This window comes from Gavialis gangeticus, unplaced genomic scaffold (assembly GCF_001723915.1).
Source record: "Gavialis gangeticus isolate Ggan-Ray unplaced genomic scaffold, GavGan_comp1, whole genome shotgun sequence".
In the NCBI taxonomy this organism is placed as follows: domain Eukaryota; kingdom Metazoa; phylum Chordata; order Crocodylia; family Gavialidae; genus Gavialis; species Gavialis gangeticus.
Genome location: NW_017729024.1, coordinates 9,242,679 through 9,257,876, shown reverse-complemented (window position 1 = coordinate 9,257,876; position 15,198 = coordinate 9,242,679). Strand labels below are relative to the sequence as shown.

At 39.0% G+C, this 15,198-nt stretch overlaps 1 protein-coding gene across 2 annotated transcripts in view; it reads right to left on the bottom strand.

Moving 5' to 3' along the window:
* Positions 1-670: 670 nt before the first annotated feature.
* MCTP1 (multiple C2 and transmembrane domain containing 1) overlaps positions 671-15,198 on the bottom strand; it is a 417,042-nt gene continuing 402,514 nt past the window's right edge. For both annotated transcript variants that reach the window (XM_019516879.1, XM_019516880.1), the window contains 4 exons: positions 13,758-13,867; positions 9,999-10,108; positions 4,711-4,808; positions 671-3,552 (listed from right to left, as the gene is read on the bottom strand). In XM_019516879.1, the coding sequence (XP_019372424.1) occupies positions 3,481-3,552; positions 4,711-4,808; positions 9,999-10,108; positions 13,758-13,867 (390 nt within the window). In that variant the 3' untranslated portion in view covers positions 671-3,480. The remainder of the gene's footprint in view (positions 3,553-4,710; positions 4,809-9,998; positions 10,109-13,757; positions 13,868-15,198) is intronic.

The following is a 15,198-nucleotide window of genomic DNA, read 5'->3' as shown; positions in this document are numbered from 1 at the left end:
TTTTTCTTTTTGGTTAGGCTGAAGTTATTCTAAGTACTCCAACAGTTTGCATTGCCCCATACCTGTAATTCCTCTTCTGGTCTCAAAAGTCTGGAGAAGGTAGAAGATCAAAGAATTCATTTTCGTGGAGGTATGGGAAAGGAAGGCTTTTACCTAAAGCCTAGAAGTTGCCATTTCAAAAAAAGAGTTGTCTCTAGTTGCCTTCACTTGATGCAAGTGACTCTTGCAAAGTGACCTGGAAATTGCCTCCCCTGGAAAAAGAAAATGTAAGTTTCTCTCCTTCTTCAGAAGTTTTGCCAGCTACAAAATGAAAAGCAACTAGCATGCATCTGCAAACATAGCCTCTCTTAGGGGGGCAGGTTAAGGAGAAATGGGAGGGAGCTGCTTTTATTGACAGCTGGTGAAGCTACTGCTACGTAAGGGCTTAACAGGGTTATCTTAGATTGTTCACTGATTTGTTAAATGGCAGTAAAGGTAAATTTTTATTGACTATCATTTGGTATACTACTGTTTCATTAGGGAAGTGGGTATACTTTTTCCTATTCATGATGTCACTTTGTATCTCATTTTGCCTGGTTGCTGGTAGTCCTCTGAACTCTTTCATTAACCACCTGAAGTTACAGTAAACCACAGAAGTTAAAATTAACATTAACTGCTATCACTCATGGGGCCTTTTAAAATTAAACCATTTATATTTCACTAATATTTGAACTCAAGGATAACAAAACTTTCTGCAGTATAAGTAAATGTGAAAAAAAATATTCAAAATGTTATCTGCACTATGGCAGCACCTTTCACTAAAGCCATAATACCACTGTGAGAACCATTTCTTTTCTTTGCAAAGTGAAACTGAAGAATAACCAGCCCAAGTAATGTTCATATTTTGAGTTAGTCGTGAAGTTATGAATAAAACCCAGAGTCCTTCTGATTAAAGCTCCTGGCAGATGTTACACTTAAGACCTGATTAACTTGTTAATAGCAACTTAAATAGTAACCTAGCCACATGTTCAGGCAATTAATAGTGAGACAAAATGGGAAACCAGCCACAAAATTATTCAACAAAATGTGCCCCATATATTTTGGCTGGCTTCCATCATGCCTTAAATTGAACATGTGGCAGAGAGAGAATGGGCTCATAACCAAATCACTGACATTTTGGTGAAGAAACTGTTTTCTTACTGGTGCAGGTAACCCTGTGAAGGTAATTTAAGGCAATGGTGTTGCTTTGATGCATTCTGCATGTAGCGAGACTGTAAATAGTGAAGGCATCAAATAATTTAAATAATTTTATTAACCAGTAGATTCCCCACTCCACCAGAATTTCTCCTTTTAATTTTGATCCTGAAAAATACCACTCAGTACTGCAACATTAAGTTTTCATTCAGCTTCAGTTGATATGTCTTTCACCATATAATACATAGGAACATGTGGGTGTAGGATAACAAAGAAAAATGCTGCCAAATACCTAAAATACTGATATACATAAAAGTGTCTGTGTTTAATGCAGTAAATGGACAAATGTTAGACGCTATCACTGAAATAAACAGATGAAAATTGAGCACAGCTAAACAAACATGAAGTTTCACACAGAATGATGGACAATAGCAAAAGAGTGCAAGGCTTGCAGTATATCAGAGGAAGTCTGTAGACATTGTCGGCGCAGAACAATTTTTTACATTATCAAATTGAAAGTTATTGCAAACAAAAGTCTTATCGATAAAGGTCGTTAATAAGGTTGACATCGTTAATGGTGTATTGTTCTTCAGCAATGAATGATGACAGGATAGATATGTATGCCTTTTAAATAGATCACTATAACATGATGATCTATTTGGAGCATATTTAGGTCAGAGCCTTTCTACAGAAAGGTAATATGACTGGCATTCTCTCCAGAGCTTTGTACAAACAGAAAAGATCAAAATAGTTCTCCTATAAGAAACATTAATTAGCAACATATCTTTAACATAAAAATAATTTTAAAATAGTTCTAAAGAGCAATGCAGCTAAAGAATAATTCTTTAGACATTAATATATACATTCAACTCCCTGCATATTCCTCCTAAATATCCTTTATCAAAATGTATTGTTACAGTATTGCAACACAAACTTTCCCAGCAATTGCAACAAAAAGCCAGATGTTTCACAGGGTAGGGCATGGATCGCTTAGTTATTGAGGGTGTAGTCCTTCAGTTTTCACTTGGACCAAATTCCCTCTGACATCACAAGGAGATTTAAGTAGCAGACATACAATGAGGCCCTTAGTAACATACTCTCAACTTGCTATATGGAGAGCCAGGTGTATAACTCTCCATGCAGAGACGTAAGACTATGTCCCAAAGTATTCATTATCCAACAACTATTTAAAATATTTTAAATAGAAACCATTTTTCTGTATGTTTCATTGAATTTACATGCAATGCAATAGGGCACAGCTGTATCAGAAGGACCAATTATATAATTAACTAAAGAAATAAACTGGAATATCACTTTTACCACACTGCATTTTTACACTATATTTCACATGGGTAACACATAATGAAATATGCCATAAAGCATTTAAAATATGACCTTGCAATTAGAATGCAAAAACATTTTCTGTAAGTTTGGTATTAAAATTTGTATATGCACAAATGGTGTTCATAATCTGACACCTGAAGCGAGATGGATTTAGTGTGATGATATTTTTTTTAGCGAATAAAGTACTGAGGTCAGGTGCAAACTAGTTAGTACAAATTAAGATTAGTGGTACATATAAAAAGTTACATATGCAATTACAAACCTGGCAGTATTTTTAGAGAGATGTATGTATTTTAAAATCTTATGATGGAATGATAAAAGTGGCAGGTAACTTCTTCAGTGAATGGAGTCCCAGAAAGGGATTTACACTTGGTATACACTTAATGAGCTTACAAGCAGTCCTAGTCAGCATGAATACATTGTACAAGATGTTAACATTGGGATCTAAAGTTCAGGATTTCTGATAAAACTGAAGTGCAGTAGGTTCCATCGCACTGTATTTCTCTTGAAATGTATAAACATAGAAAAAGCGTAATGGAGACTAACAATACAAATATTAATGCTCACAAATAAAACTTCACTTGCCTTTTTTGAATCAGATTTAAATTTACATTTTTGCAGATTTAATCAGCATGACTTGAATATTTATTTATATGTGCCTTCTCCTACATTACAAAATATCTGCCAGTTCTTATTTTACATTAATCCGTGTAATGGGTTATGTTTTTTATAAGGCTTTCACACAAGCATAAGCCATACTTTAAACCTTCACCAAATTTGTCTCTACAATGGTAAGTAAGTATAGTTTCAATGGTAAATGCCTTTGTACAATATTTACAAATTCTCTCCATTGGATAAAAAGGCAAAATAAAAAGCTTAAAGAAAGGAAGTGCTGCTTAGGCTTTGGGCTTTTCCTTTTATCTTCCCCCAGCAGATGCTAGTCCTCTCCGAACATGAAGCTGGTTAGCCAGGATTGTTTTTCTTCCTCTTACTTGGGCTGTGACTGGGATCATGTTTCAGTTCTTGGTATTGCACCTGTTTAAACACAATGTTCAGAGAGAAACTGGTCAGGTGGCAACTCACTAGCAAAAGAATGAGAGAGTTTTATTTTTTTCCTAGGGAGAAAAAGTGCTGTCTCCATGCACACAGTGTGGGATCTGCAGCTGGGATACAAAAACAATGGTATGATAGATCTGGAGTAAGGAGGAAAAACAGCATAAGGAATATCCTGCCAGGAAATAAAACAGTGAACAGATGTAAACGTTAGTGAAGAACACTCTCTCCCCTCTCCAAGATCTTACATTGAAAATAAACAATATCCACTTTAAAGAAATGGATACAAAATTCCTTCAAATCTGCTTCTTGAGTTTGTTTGCTTTTTTTAATGCATTCTCAAACTTAAACTTAGCTCACCATGGAAGGGACTAGATTCAGATCTAGTGTATATAACTCGTACTCACACCAAGGCTGAATTAAACCAGCACCTGAAAACACTTGAAAACATAATCAGCTTCTTAATACAACTACCGATTTATGCTCTAACTCACCTTTATACTTAAGAGTTCATATCAAAGATCCTGTACCACAATAGAAGCACATCTAACACTCATTTTCTTAAAAAAAAAAAAAAAAAAAATAGTGACTTCACCCCAATTCTCAAATAAAACAAAAATTCTCACCTTAGAAAAACAGGTGGCAGTATCTTAAATTTTACAGTGCTACCACAAGATACTGGGCAAAATAGCCTGCCACTGGCTCTGCATTACTGCATTTCCTTTCATTATCTGACATTCCTATTTCCTCCCTTCAGGTGCTGATGGCCTCAGGCAGCAGCACTTCCTACAAAAAAACCCAGCAGTACAATACTCCAATGATATTCACCTAATCCCTGGAGGTTGGTTAATACACACTCCGTCACCCACTGCCATCTCCCAAACATTCTTCTTTTTTACTGCTTGCCCCTGAGGATCCTCAAAGGCACAACCATGGCAATAACTAACTCCTCAACCAGAAAAGTACAGCAAACTTGCTTAAGTTTAACTGGATTTTACCCCCTTATTTGAGTTTTAATTTATTTGGCCCAGAGAATGCAAAGTCCAAACACAACTTAAAAATCAACACATAATAATATAGGATTAATAGTGTTTTATATTAAAATGACAACTAGATGAGAATGAAAAAAAATATACACACCACTTGTACATCTGAAGGGACTCTGGAAAGGAAGTCAAGTAGCTCATTGTTATCAATTGCATATGGACTTCGAAGTTTCTTTGTAAATTTATTGATGCCTGGAAAAGTGACAGTTCAAATGTTATTAAGGTCTCTGGTGTATTCAGTGTGATACTGTTATTAAAAAACACATTTCTGGCAAACTTTTGACAGAGATTTTAAGACCCATTTCATAGGCTGATATTTAGCATCAACTTAATGAGCTGTAAACTCAGTCTCTAAAAGTGCTTGTGTTGTTTTTTCTCTAGCCTCTTTATTTTTATTTTGCAGTGACAGCCATTAAGTTTTGCATTTACCTTATGGAACCTTACAGTAAATTAAGGTAATAATCTTTACTCCTCTACTTCAAAATCCTCAGATAATATTACCATATTCAAGTTCTTTTTACAGATTTTTTTAAATACATCTTGCCTTGGTAACATTTTTGAGGAGACGAATTGATCATTATTCCACAAAAGAAAAGTTGTTTTGGTTTATTCTAATCGGTAATCAAAGATCAGAAGCACCAAGCACATGTTAGCAAGAATAAGTTACAAAATAATTTTTAATTATACCTGCTATTGCATTATTAGACTGTGGTTCAGAATCTCTCCATAAGATTTCCCTAATAGAACATACCATATTTACTCTAATACAAGATAAGGTATTTCTCTCCAATCAGCATGCTTCCCCACTTGCATACAAGAAAACCATTTTAAATTCAACGGCTATCATTAAACTGATGGCCAAAAGCAGCCTGTGCTCAGGAATGAAAATCAACTATGAAACTGATTAAATGCAGACAATACTGAGCATGACTATAAAAAAAAATAGCCTCCTGTGGGCAAACATGGGAATGTACAAGGATAGATTAGTGCAGCCCATCTAAATAATACATATGACAGTGCTCATTAAGTGCACTCCTCACCACCAACTCTTTTTAGTCATGGTGAGCCACTACGTTGCATACATTTTTTATCCCTCTCTACTTCCACAGCTGAGCTGTACATTTCTATCGTATTTTCAATGAGTCCTGTTTCTTCACCAGCCTTAAATGCCTGGTAAACATCATCAAACAGGGCTCCATACAGTTCACCCAGAATCCCTCCATCACCCCCACCTCCCGTCAGTCTGTCACATATTATTAGTGTGGCCCCACCCTCCATGAGGTGAAGTCAGATCAGGTTGCCCTGAACCTTATCTGCATATTTTTGGAGCATCCCAAAAATACTGGTCCCAATTTTAAGTCAGGGCTAATTAGCACAATTTCAATGTTATTGTTTTCAAATTTTCTCATTTTCATGTGATCAAGGAAAGTAGGGCCTAACAGTAAGGAGAGGGAGAAGGGACTGCTAGGGGAAAAAGGTTGAGGGGAAAAGAGAGCAAGGGGGAACCTGACCCCCAAATTTATTTTCCCTGCTGCACTAGTGGGAGAGCGACAAATTCAAGGCAAATCTCCAATCATTATATTCTATACCTGGAACAAATCTTCCACATATTGAATCTAATTATTAGGAAGTCATCTTATAATCAGGGTCATCTTCTATTTGAATAAATAATGTAAGTTTGTAGCCTATGGGAACAATATAACTGACCTAAGGCTTGAAGGGGCATACAACAACCAGATCTACTACTACCCAAAGCAAGCAGAGATCAAATGTCAAAACATACAGGGACTGCCCTGTGGGTTGTGGCCAGACGATATGGGAGATGAGATGATTTGGTGCGTCTTCCAATCAGATTTTGCTGGTAGGTCTCCTATATAACCCTAGACAGAACGTGACGCTTCACCCACTTGACAAAATGTATAGATAGCAGGCATTGGTAACGCCACTTGCCAACTGATCGAGTGATTCAGCCATCTTACAGAACTCTCCTATGTGCATGCAAGGAGAGGAGGAAGTTGTGCTTAGGTTGATGATTCCTGCATTCTTTTAAATTTTAGCTCTTAGTACAATTGGTCATTAAGCAGATTATCTGAAGCTCAGATGTATCCATTTCAGGGGATCCAACCCAGCTCCATGTTACTGACAAACTGAATGCCTCTCTCATACTTTCTCATACTGTGGTTAATGGGCGGGTACTGGCATGGTGTCAGCTTGCCTTTGATGCCATGAGAAGAATTTGGATGCTTGTAAAAGTAGCTGTAAATGAAGGTGAAAAAAACCTAGATTCCTCCTGTTGGCTTTATTCCCTGATAAAAGGAAGAGACGGTCACTCTCCACGACTGGAGGCAGAATACAGCAAGAACCATCAATGGGACATAAGGCAATTGGGGGACATATGGAAGGAGGGAACCAGGAACTATATAAAAACAAGTGCCAAACCAGGGGACTGTGCAGCAGGCAAACAGAAGTAGTGATGTGGTAAGAATAAAACAGATTAAGGGGAGAGGAAGTGCAGAGTAAAAGCAAAGGGTCCAATTAATCCTTGTCAAGAGAGTTTAAGATGCTTCATATAAAACAGGTCAAATACATCAATATTTTCTTAACATTACTATTCCATAGAGGTAACTGTATTAGCTGCAGGGATGTTGCCTAATTGCTCTGGTCCACACTGAACAAGTTTGAAGCTCCTTAAGTTTATGCAGAGAAAAAGAGGCTGGAGAAGAAAACAAAGTGTCCCTTGGGATGGGGAGTCTGAGAGACAGAATCTCAGTGGGTGTGGAGAAGATAGATAGACCCATGCAAGTATCATCTGTCACAGCATGGAGGAGTTTTCCTAAGGAGAAAAGCTGCCTCCCAACAGAGGAGCTTGGGAGAATGCATTCCAAAGCAGCCCACACAGTGCTTTCTTAGAGGTGACCGTCCATCATATCCCTAAAAGCCAAACAGAAATGAGTGTTTGTCTTTAAATGAAAGAGAAGTGAATGAGATGAGCAGGTGAATCTGCACTAGCGAGGCTAGAAACAACAAATAGAAAAGTAAGTATTTGGAGCTATCCATTTCAGGAACAGGCTTCTGGCTTTAATGAGCTCATCAAGGATATTTAGGTGTTGCTCTGCTTAGCACAGCAACACCTAACCTAAGAGGGGTCTGGTGCCAGCTAAAATCCTTAGCCCTGAGCTAATACATAGAAAGAGTTAGGTACTTAAAGAAATGGTCTTCAGAAGCCAGCTGAACAAGGAGCTTCTTAATCTAGCCAACACTGAAATTGCAGAGGAAAGGGCAGGGCTGACCCATCTCCTATGGTTTGTATCTAGAACCAGGTTTGCCAGTGCCATAGCGGGGGGGTGGAGGATGAGTGGGGTGACCACCCTGGTTGCCAAAGTGAAGGGGCACCAACAGGAGCTGCCCAGCTGGGGTGGGCCACAGGATGAAGTTGTGAGTGGCTCATTTGTCATTAAGCAGAACGACAATCCTTTTATTTTACCACTGTATGTGGCGAATGAATACTCACTCTCTTTCTTTTGAACCCTTTAACAAACAAAGTGCTGGTATGCATGCAATGCATATAAGGTGCAACTCCATTTTCTTAACAGCATATTTGGGGGGGGGAGGGGCGCAGGGATGGGGGAAGAGTGGCTCTGAGCACTCCGGGCTCTCCCAGGCAAGCATGGGGGGGCATGTGCCCCCTGGATCTGTGCGTGGGATGAAGGCAGGCTACCACTGTGGGCTTTGCCCTGGGCACCAAACTTCATTGCTACCACACAGGTTCTCTGATTCAGTAGCATATATTTTCTTTTGCCAACTGTGTAAAACTGGAAACATACCAATTCCAACTCAACCAATAGTTTAATGGTGAGAGAAATCCTCTTGGATTTAGGAGGTTCTAATCCTTGATTTAGATCCTTGATATAATCAAGTTCTAATCCTTGATTTGGGAAGGGTGTCTCTCTCTCTCTGCTTCTCACACTGGACCTGTTCCACTATACAGAAGAACCTGGGTCATTTGTATCTGGGCGGTTCACAACCAGTTCAATTCTCAGTCAATTGATGAATTAAGGAAAATCTGCTCAACTGTTTCCTGTGGTTTTTACTTCAAAGGGCACTGCTTCTCCCATTGCTAAAGCACAGTGGCAGTCCTGTGCAGCAAAACACAGAAGCAGTGCCTTTTGAAGTAAAAGCCACAGCAAAAAGCCAGTGCACCGCTGTGGTCTACCTTCTCCCTGTTTGCTATGGCTATAACTTCCAGTTAGTTTGCAAACCCTCATCCTCCCAGGGGAGTAGGAGACTAACCAGCAGAGAATCTGAGTTCTACTATGTAAATGGGTTCTGCTGATTTAGCCAGTGGCACTGATTGGTTTTCTGATCTACAAGGAATATGAATCCCAGTCTTATCTGAAGGCATTAGGCAACAGCTGAATGGTAGTTTTGAGAATAGCAGAGGTGCCAGAAGGTTTGACTTGGGTTCTTAAGTTTCTTTTAAGATTTTCCCATTCCATTTTAAGTGAATATTTTAAACTTAAATAACCAAATGTCTATTGCCAAGTCTGCACTGGGGATCTTCACGTAAAATATCTGAAGTCAAGTTAATGCTACAGTATGTTGTTCCTAGAGTTTGAGGGAAAACTGAGTTTTCCAAGGCATGATTTATTTTTATTTAATGGGTTGGGGTTTTTTTGGAAACAAAAGCTTGCTGCTCCACATGTAAATGAGCCAATTTTCTTTACGCTGGGTGTGTACCTACAGAATGGAGGTATTGCCGATACAGAAGAGGGTTTTTGTTAAAAATGTATGGTTAAAACATAAAGCAATTTTTAGAACTGGTATGCAGTACATTAGCTTTCCTAAAACTGTATAAAAAATGGAAACAAGCCATTGAGGGTCAGCTCTGTCCCCAAAAGAAACTTAACTACTTTTTGTTAATTATCCATGGGTAAAATACCACACGTGCTTTTCTGTTAGCCTAAAGGTGACCTTTTAAACAGCTTTTTGGCACTGTGTTTACATACATTTCCACAAGATAAAGTGCTGCAGTAAAAAAGCATAGTGTCCTAAATGCACTATATAGATTGAAATGCCTCTGTTTGTGTATAAGTGGTGAAAATAAATCAGAATAATATCTAGACAAAGCTACACTTTGATATATGAAGAATCCTCACAGCTACATGTTTATAGTATGATGAAGTCTACAATGCCAGACAAGAAAAATGCTTTTTGCAGGTGGGCCTAAATCTTTACACAGTTGTGATTTTTAACTAACCTGTCTGTTTCCATCACGGAGTAGCTTCATGACCATAAATACAGAAAACTACTGACAGTGTAACTCATCCCTTAAAAAACAGTTTGTTCTAAGTGGCACAGACAGTTAAAAAAGGCTTTACTTACCCCAGACAAGGACAATGTATCTCAGTGGAATGAAATACAGGATGACTGTGAACACACAGAGGGCAACAATTGCCAGCCAGCTTAAGAATGGGACAGTCCAGTTGAATGTACTAAACAAAAAATTAACATAAGTCAGAAGTCTAATTGCCTTACCAAACTTACAAAAGAACAGGCAGACTACAGCTCTGCAAACAGAAGAGTCAGTCTTCATTAGTGAGACAGAACTGAAATTGTGTAAGAAAAAATGGGTGCAGAATAGGTGGAAGATCTCAGATCTGTATTCACACCATAAGGAAATGAAAGTGAGCCTTAGCTTCTTCATCCCATATGAAAAAATCTCTCCCAACTCACTTAACTGGGGCCCTGCATGCCATTGAGAGACTACTGTTGTCATGGGGTGGGGAATTCCAATACCTTCCCCTATTTTACCTCCAGAAAAAATTGTAAATTTCCTTTCTTCCAAGTTTACTCACAAAGACAACTCATATCCCTGTCTTTAGTTCATTTGCTCAAACAAGGCCCAAGTGAGTGTCCTTTCCCCCCACCTCCATTATTAACGGCTGGAATATTGCACAGTGCTGGTTAGGTCTTCTAATATAATTCTCCTCTGGCACTCTGAAACACAGACAAGGAGTTAACTGTGGATCTGAGTGGCTTCCCTGTCTCTGTTTCATATGTAGTAATACTCCCAAGTCAGTGGTCTTTCAGTCACAGTGGGGTCAGGACTGACTAAAACTATGCAGGTGTGCAAAGTGGGCAACCCTTCTACAATGCAGGAAAGCAACCTTTCAGAAAGGCAGGTTTGATAGGTAATAGGTATGAAAGGGTAGGAGACAGAAGGAAAAGGAGGTATAATACGGGGAGAAAAGGACAGGAACACAGTATTGAGAATTGGGGCAGCAAAGAGAAAAGGAGAGCGCTAAAAAAGAAAGGTGAGAAAGGGACAGGGAGGAGGCACAATAAAAAAAATAATTATAGGAGGGAAAAGCAAAGCTGCAACAAAATGGGAAGTGTTCCTTGGGAGACAAAGGAGGAAGCAGAAGGCCTAGACATAGTATTATTACAATAATCTAACTTAGGTTGATTTTGAACACCAGTGCAAATCACAGCAGGGTCCAGAGTGGCTAGATGACCAGCTCTCCCAGAGTAGCTGCACACCCAGGTATGCATTACTTTAGTATTTCATCACTTCATTTCCTGGACCAAATGTTTACCTTGAGATAAGCTACAAACAGATGGCAACTACACTAGCATCATTTCCCCCAGTAGATTTTTGTTCCCTCTCCTTTTTAGGGTAATTCTCTACCAGACTGGGTAATGTTAGCTCAGTGGAGGGGTTTATGCCATCTGCCTACTCATTTTTTCAGGGCTGTACAAGCTGATTATGAGTGTAAATGTTTCATCTATCTAGGCACAGAAGAACTGAGGTTTCAAAGAAGCTTCAGGTAAATTGGTTTTACATCAAGTTTTAAGATTAAGAGCCTCACTTTGAGCTTCAAATTCCTGAGTGGAATAAAGATCAACTGGGGAGCCACTTTGCAGAGTCTGTGATATGGGAGAAGAGGAGGATTATGCATAAAATCTTGAAGCAGTCGTGGTGTGGATTCCAATCCTCAGCTTGTAAAAGAGAGAAATGGCAACGGGCCAGGTTAAATAATCCCAGGGGATCTTTGGTTAAGTGGGATGGCTATATAAAAGCACCACCACTCCAAAGATTTCACATGGCATTTATCTTCCCATAAAGAAAGTATGTTTTTGGCTCAAAACAGCTTGATGGTATCTTTAAATTATATTGACTGCGTACCCTGATCATTGTGGCTAAATTATTCTGGCTTCTCTGGTTAAATAATTACTGCTGTCTGAGTTGCTAGCCATATTTTTCATAATGAGCTCTGGCTTCTTGTTTTGTCTTCTTTCTCCCCTGGCAATTTTGACATGTCTCCAGAGTGAACATTATGTTAGTGTCACTTGGTGTAGGATCAGTCCCTTTCTCCTCAGGGGACACCTGCTCTTTTCCCTTCTTCTGCATGTATTTGGGGTGAACAGAAGGTTGAGGGTCTGCTCATGTTCCTGTGACTCGGCTTGGTGCTATGGATCACAGACACCTCATGTGTGGGAACACTGGCTCCTCACTTAGCAAACCTCCTTATGTGCTGTGTTAGCACTGTATTCAGTACAAATTCCCTATAACATTTTTAGGAGCAAATTACAAAGATTTATAGGAAGTGTTATTAATCTCACTTTGTTTAGCAAATGATATTGCTCTCTTTTCTTATACAATGGAACACAAATCTAATTCCAAAATGCAAGCTGAAAAATATGATCAAGATGACTCCCTTGAACAGCCTTAATTAAAAAGAGGCTAGTTTTGAGAGTCTGCCCAATATAAAGTACCAAACCTGCTTCTACTCTTGTGTGTATGCCTGGTTTTGAGGTTGCAAAATGCACCGTTTTTCACAAGTACCCCCACAGGAAGACTTCCCAGACTTCCCTTTTACGGTCTGTTTTTCTGAAATGCGTAGATGACGACTTCTGTAACAACATTCTGTTCATCCTGACACTGAAAAGCTTACTATGGGCCCATGCTATGGGTGAAGTAAAAGAGGATGAGAGGACTCAATGCTTTATAGTTATGGTCTCCTGACCCCATGACATTACATCATTTTCTTAAAATTCACTGCCAGTTGGTGTTTTGGTGCCATGTACCTGTGTGCAGACTGAATTATCAGAAACAGAGTACAAATGAGCAGTTAAGCCTAATTCATGATAACTACCGCTTAGCAATGTGAGCCTAGCTCCTTGGACACCTGGAGTCCCTGGACAGTATTCGAAATAAGTAGTAAACCAGTGTTGGGGCTGTTATCTCCACCTTTGCATTACTTCGAGTGTACCATGAAAGCCCTGGTGGACCTGTTGTGGGGCTGTTTGGAATGACAATAGTCTCCTAGTCGCCTTCTGCCTCATATTTTGCACTGTGCTGCTTACAGCGCCAAGAAGGTCCTGAGCACATTGCACCAAACTTCCTACTTTGGAAGGACCTACTGCTGGCCTTTTTCTGGCAAAAGCCCAAGCAGACATCAGCCCTGTCTTTTAGCCGAGAGATTCTTTGTAGAATCTTTCTGGTCTCAAATAATAGAAGTATTCATTGGCTGAACATGCCAGAATTATACCACACTTCCTGTAATAGGCCAGCATCATTCAGATGTAAACACACCATTGAAAAAATTTCCCCATATATTCTGCACAGTATTTACCTATTTATTTGTAATGTTTACATTTGTTGGTAAAGCATATATTTTATGCATAAATAATACACCTGCAACAGATGAAAACTGCTCTAAAAGTAACCTATCATAAAAAAAAGGCTTCCTAGCAATTGAGCATATGTGTATGTTTAAAAACTCTCAAATATTTATTTAGCTCTATGTACTTCTTTGATCAAGACTTTGTATTCATTCAATGTCTAGGTTAAAAAGTGTTCCATCTCTCAGGTGAAGGACAGTCCTCTTTCTTACTTCAAAGCTGCAGTTCTGATCCTTTTCCAATTCATATACTTCTAAATTCCAGAATTAAAATGACAGGACTTTCATGAAACCAAGGGTCAGCACAAAGCGAAGTAACTAATGATAAGATTTTGCAATACATCATCCCAAAATGGAGTCCTTTGCCAAAAAATAAAAGTAATACTTTGCACCTCAGCTGGTGAAAAAAATGTGAATACCACAGAAAGCAATCCAGCACCAATGTGTCAGCACTTACTTCTTTATCCTTTCTCCAAGTGAAGCCACTTCATCAAGGACATTTTGGACACTGACACAAACCTCTTGGATGGCATAAAGTTTATTAATAAATCCTTTCTTTTCACTATCCTAAAAAAAACAAACAGAAAGGAACAGAATAGACTGTCAGTAAAAGTCTGTATTTAGAAACTGTCATAACAGGGTTCAGTCACAGGCACTAATTATTTCCTTAAACTTTCAATAGGATGTACAGAATCTACATACATTTGGTACATAGGAGTTCAGTTTTATTTGTCACTGCATCTTCTTAGTTGATGTGGTATCCCCATTCAAGATGATAAAAGCTCTTTTTGAAGTACAGGGTGTAAAAAACTAGATATATCTTACTTCTTGAGGACAGGCCGTTGGCTTCAACAATGACTTGCCAAATTTCCATGTGATTTTTTTTTTGTCATCCACTTTGGCAGAAATTACCTTAGACAAGAATGTTGGGACTGAACTGGGAAATGCCAGAGGAATTAACTTGATAAATGGCATTGTGCTCCTTTCCTTATCCCTGAACATCCTGTGCATTTCACCGAATATACAAAATGTGGGTTCACATGTAACTGTTCATATCTATAATGTTATTATTTTAAAATTTATATATATATATATAATATAAAAATATACACAAGTGTATATGTGTACACACATCCGCCACCACTCACTGCTGCTCTTCTATGGCACCCACTGCGCTCCTATCACACTATTATCCAGTAACATTCCAATGCTAAGGCCGAGGCTTTCATCACCGAGGCTTTCAAGAGGAGGATGAATAAGCATTGGTCAAGGACAATTTACAAAGAGAACTCCTGCATTTGTGAATACCCACACTTACAATTCAAAGGGGTGTACACCTCCATCTGAAATTTCCAAAGGGGACCACGCCTCCATTAGAAATGTTTTAGTAGTCCACAAATGAAAAGAGGTTGAAAACCAGTGCTCTACTCAAACCTAGGTGCATCATTCAGCAGCAACTAAAATGCCAAGTGTCAGCTTAAATTGTCAGAATGACTGATACCTTCAACAATCATTTTATTTTACCACTGTATGTGGCAAATGAGTATTCACTCTCTTTCTTTTGAACCCTTTAACAAACAAAGTGCTGGTATGCACGCAATGCATATAAGGTGCAACTCCATTTTCTTAACAGCATATTTTGTATGCTTGGCTGTGTGGAAGACCTGTAATGTCTCAGCCATGACAGGAACGAAATATCCTGGGAATATCTAGGAAAGGTGGTTGTGGCAGGTTCATGACCCAGGGGTGGCCATGACACCCCTTGGTGGCTGCGTGACTCCTGTCCAGCTCAGTCTCTATTACAGCCCTCCCTTAACTGCTCACCCACCACAACTTTTCCTTACTAGAGGTCAAAGAAGGAGGATGCCTGCAGGCCTTAGACTGAGCCTTGTGGCGGG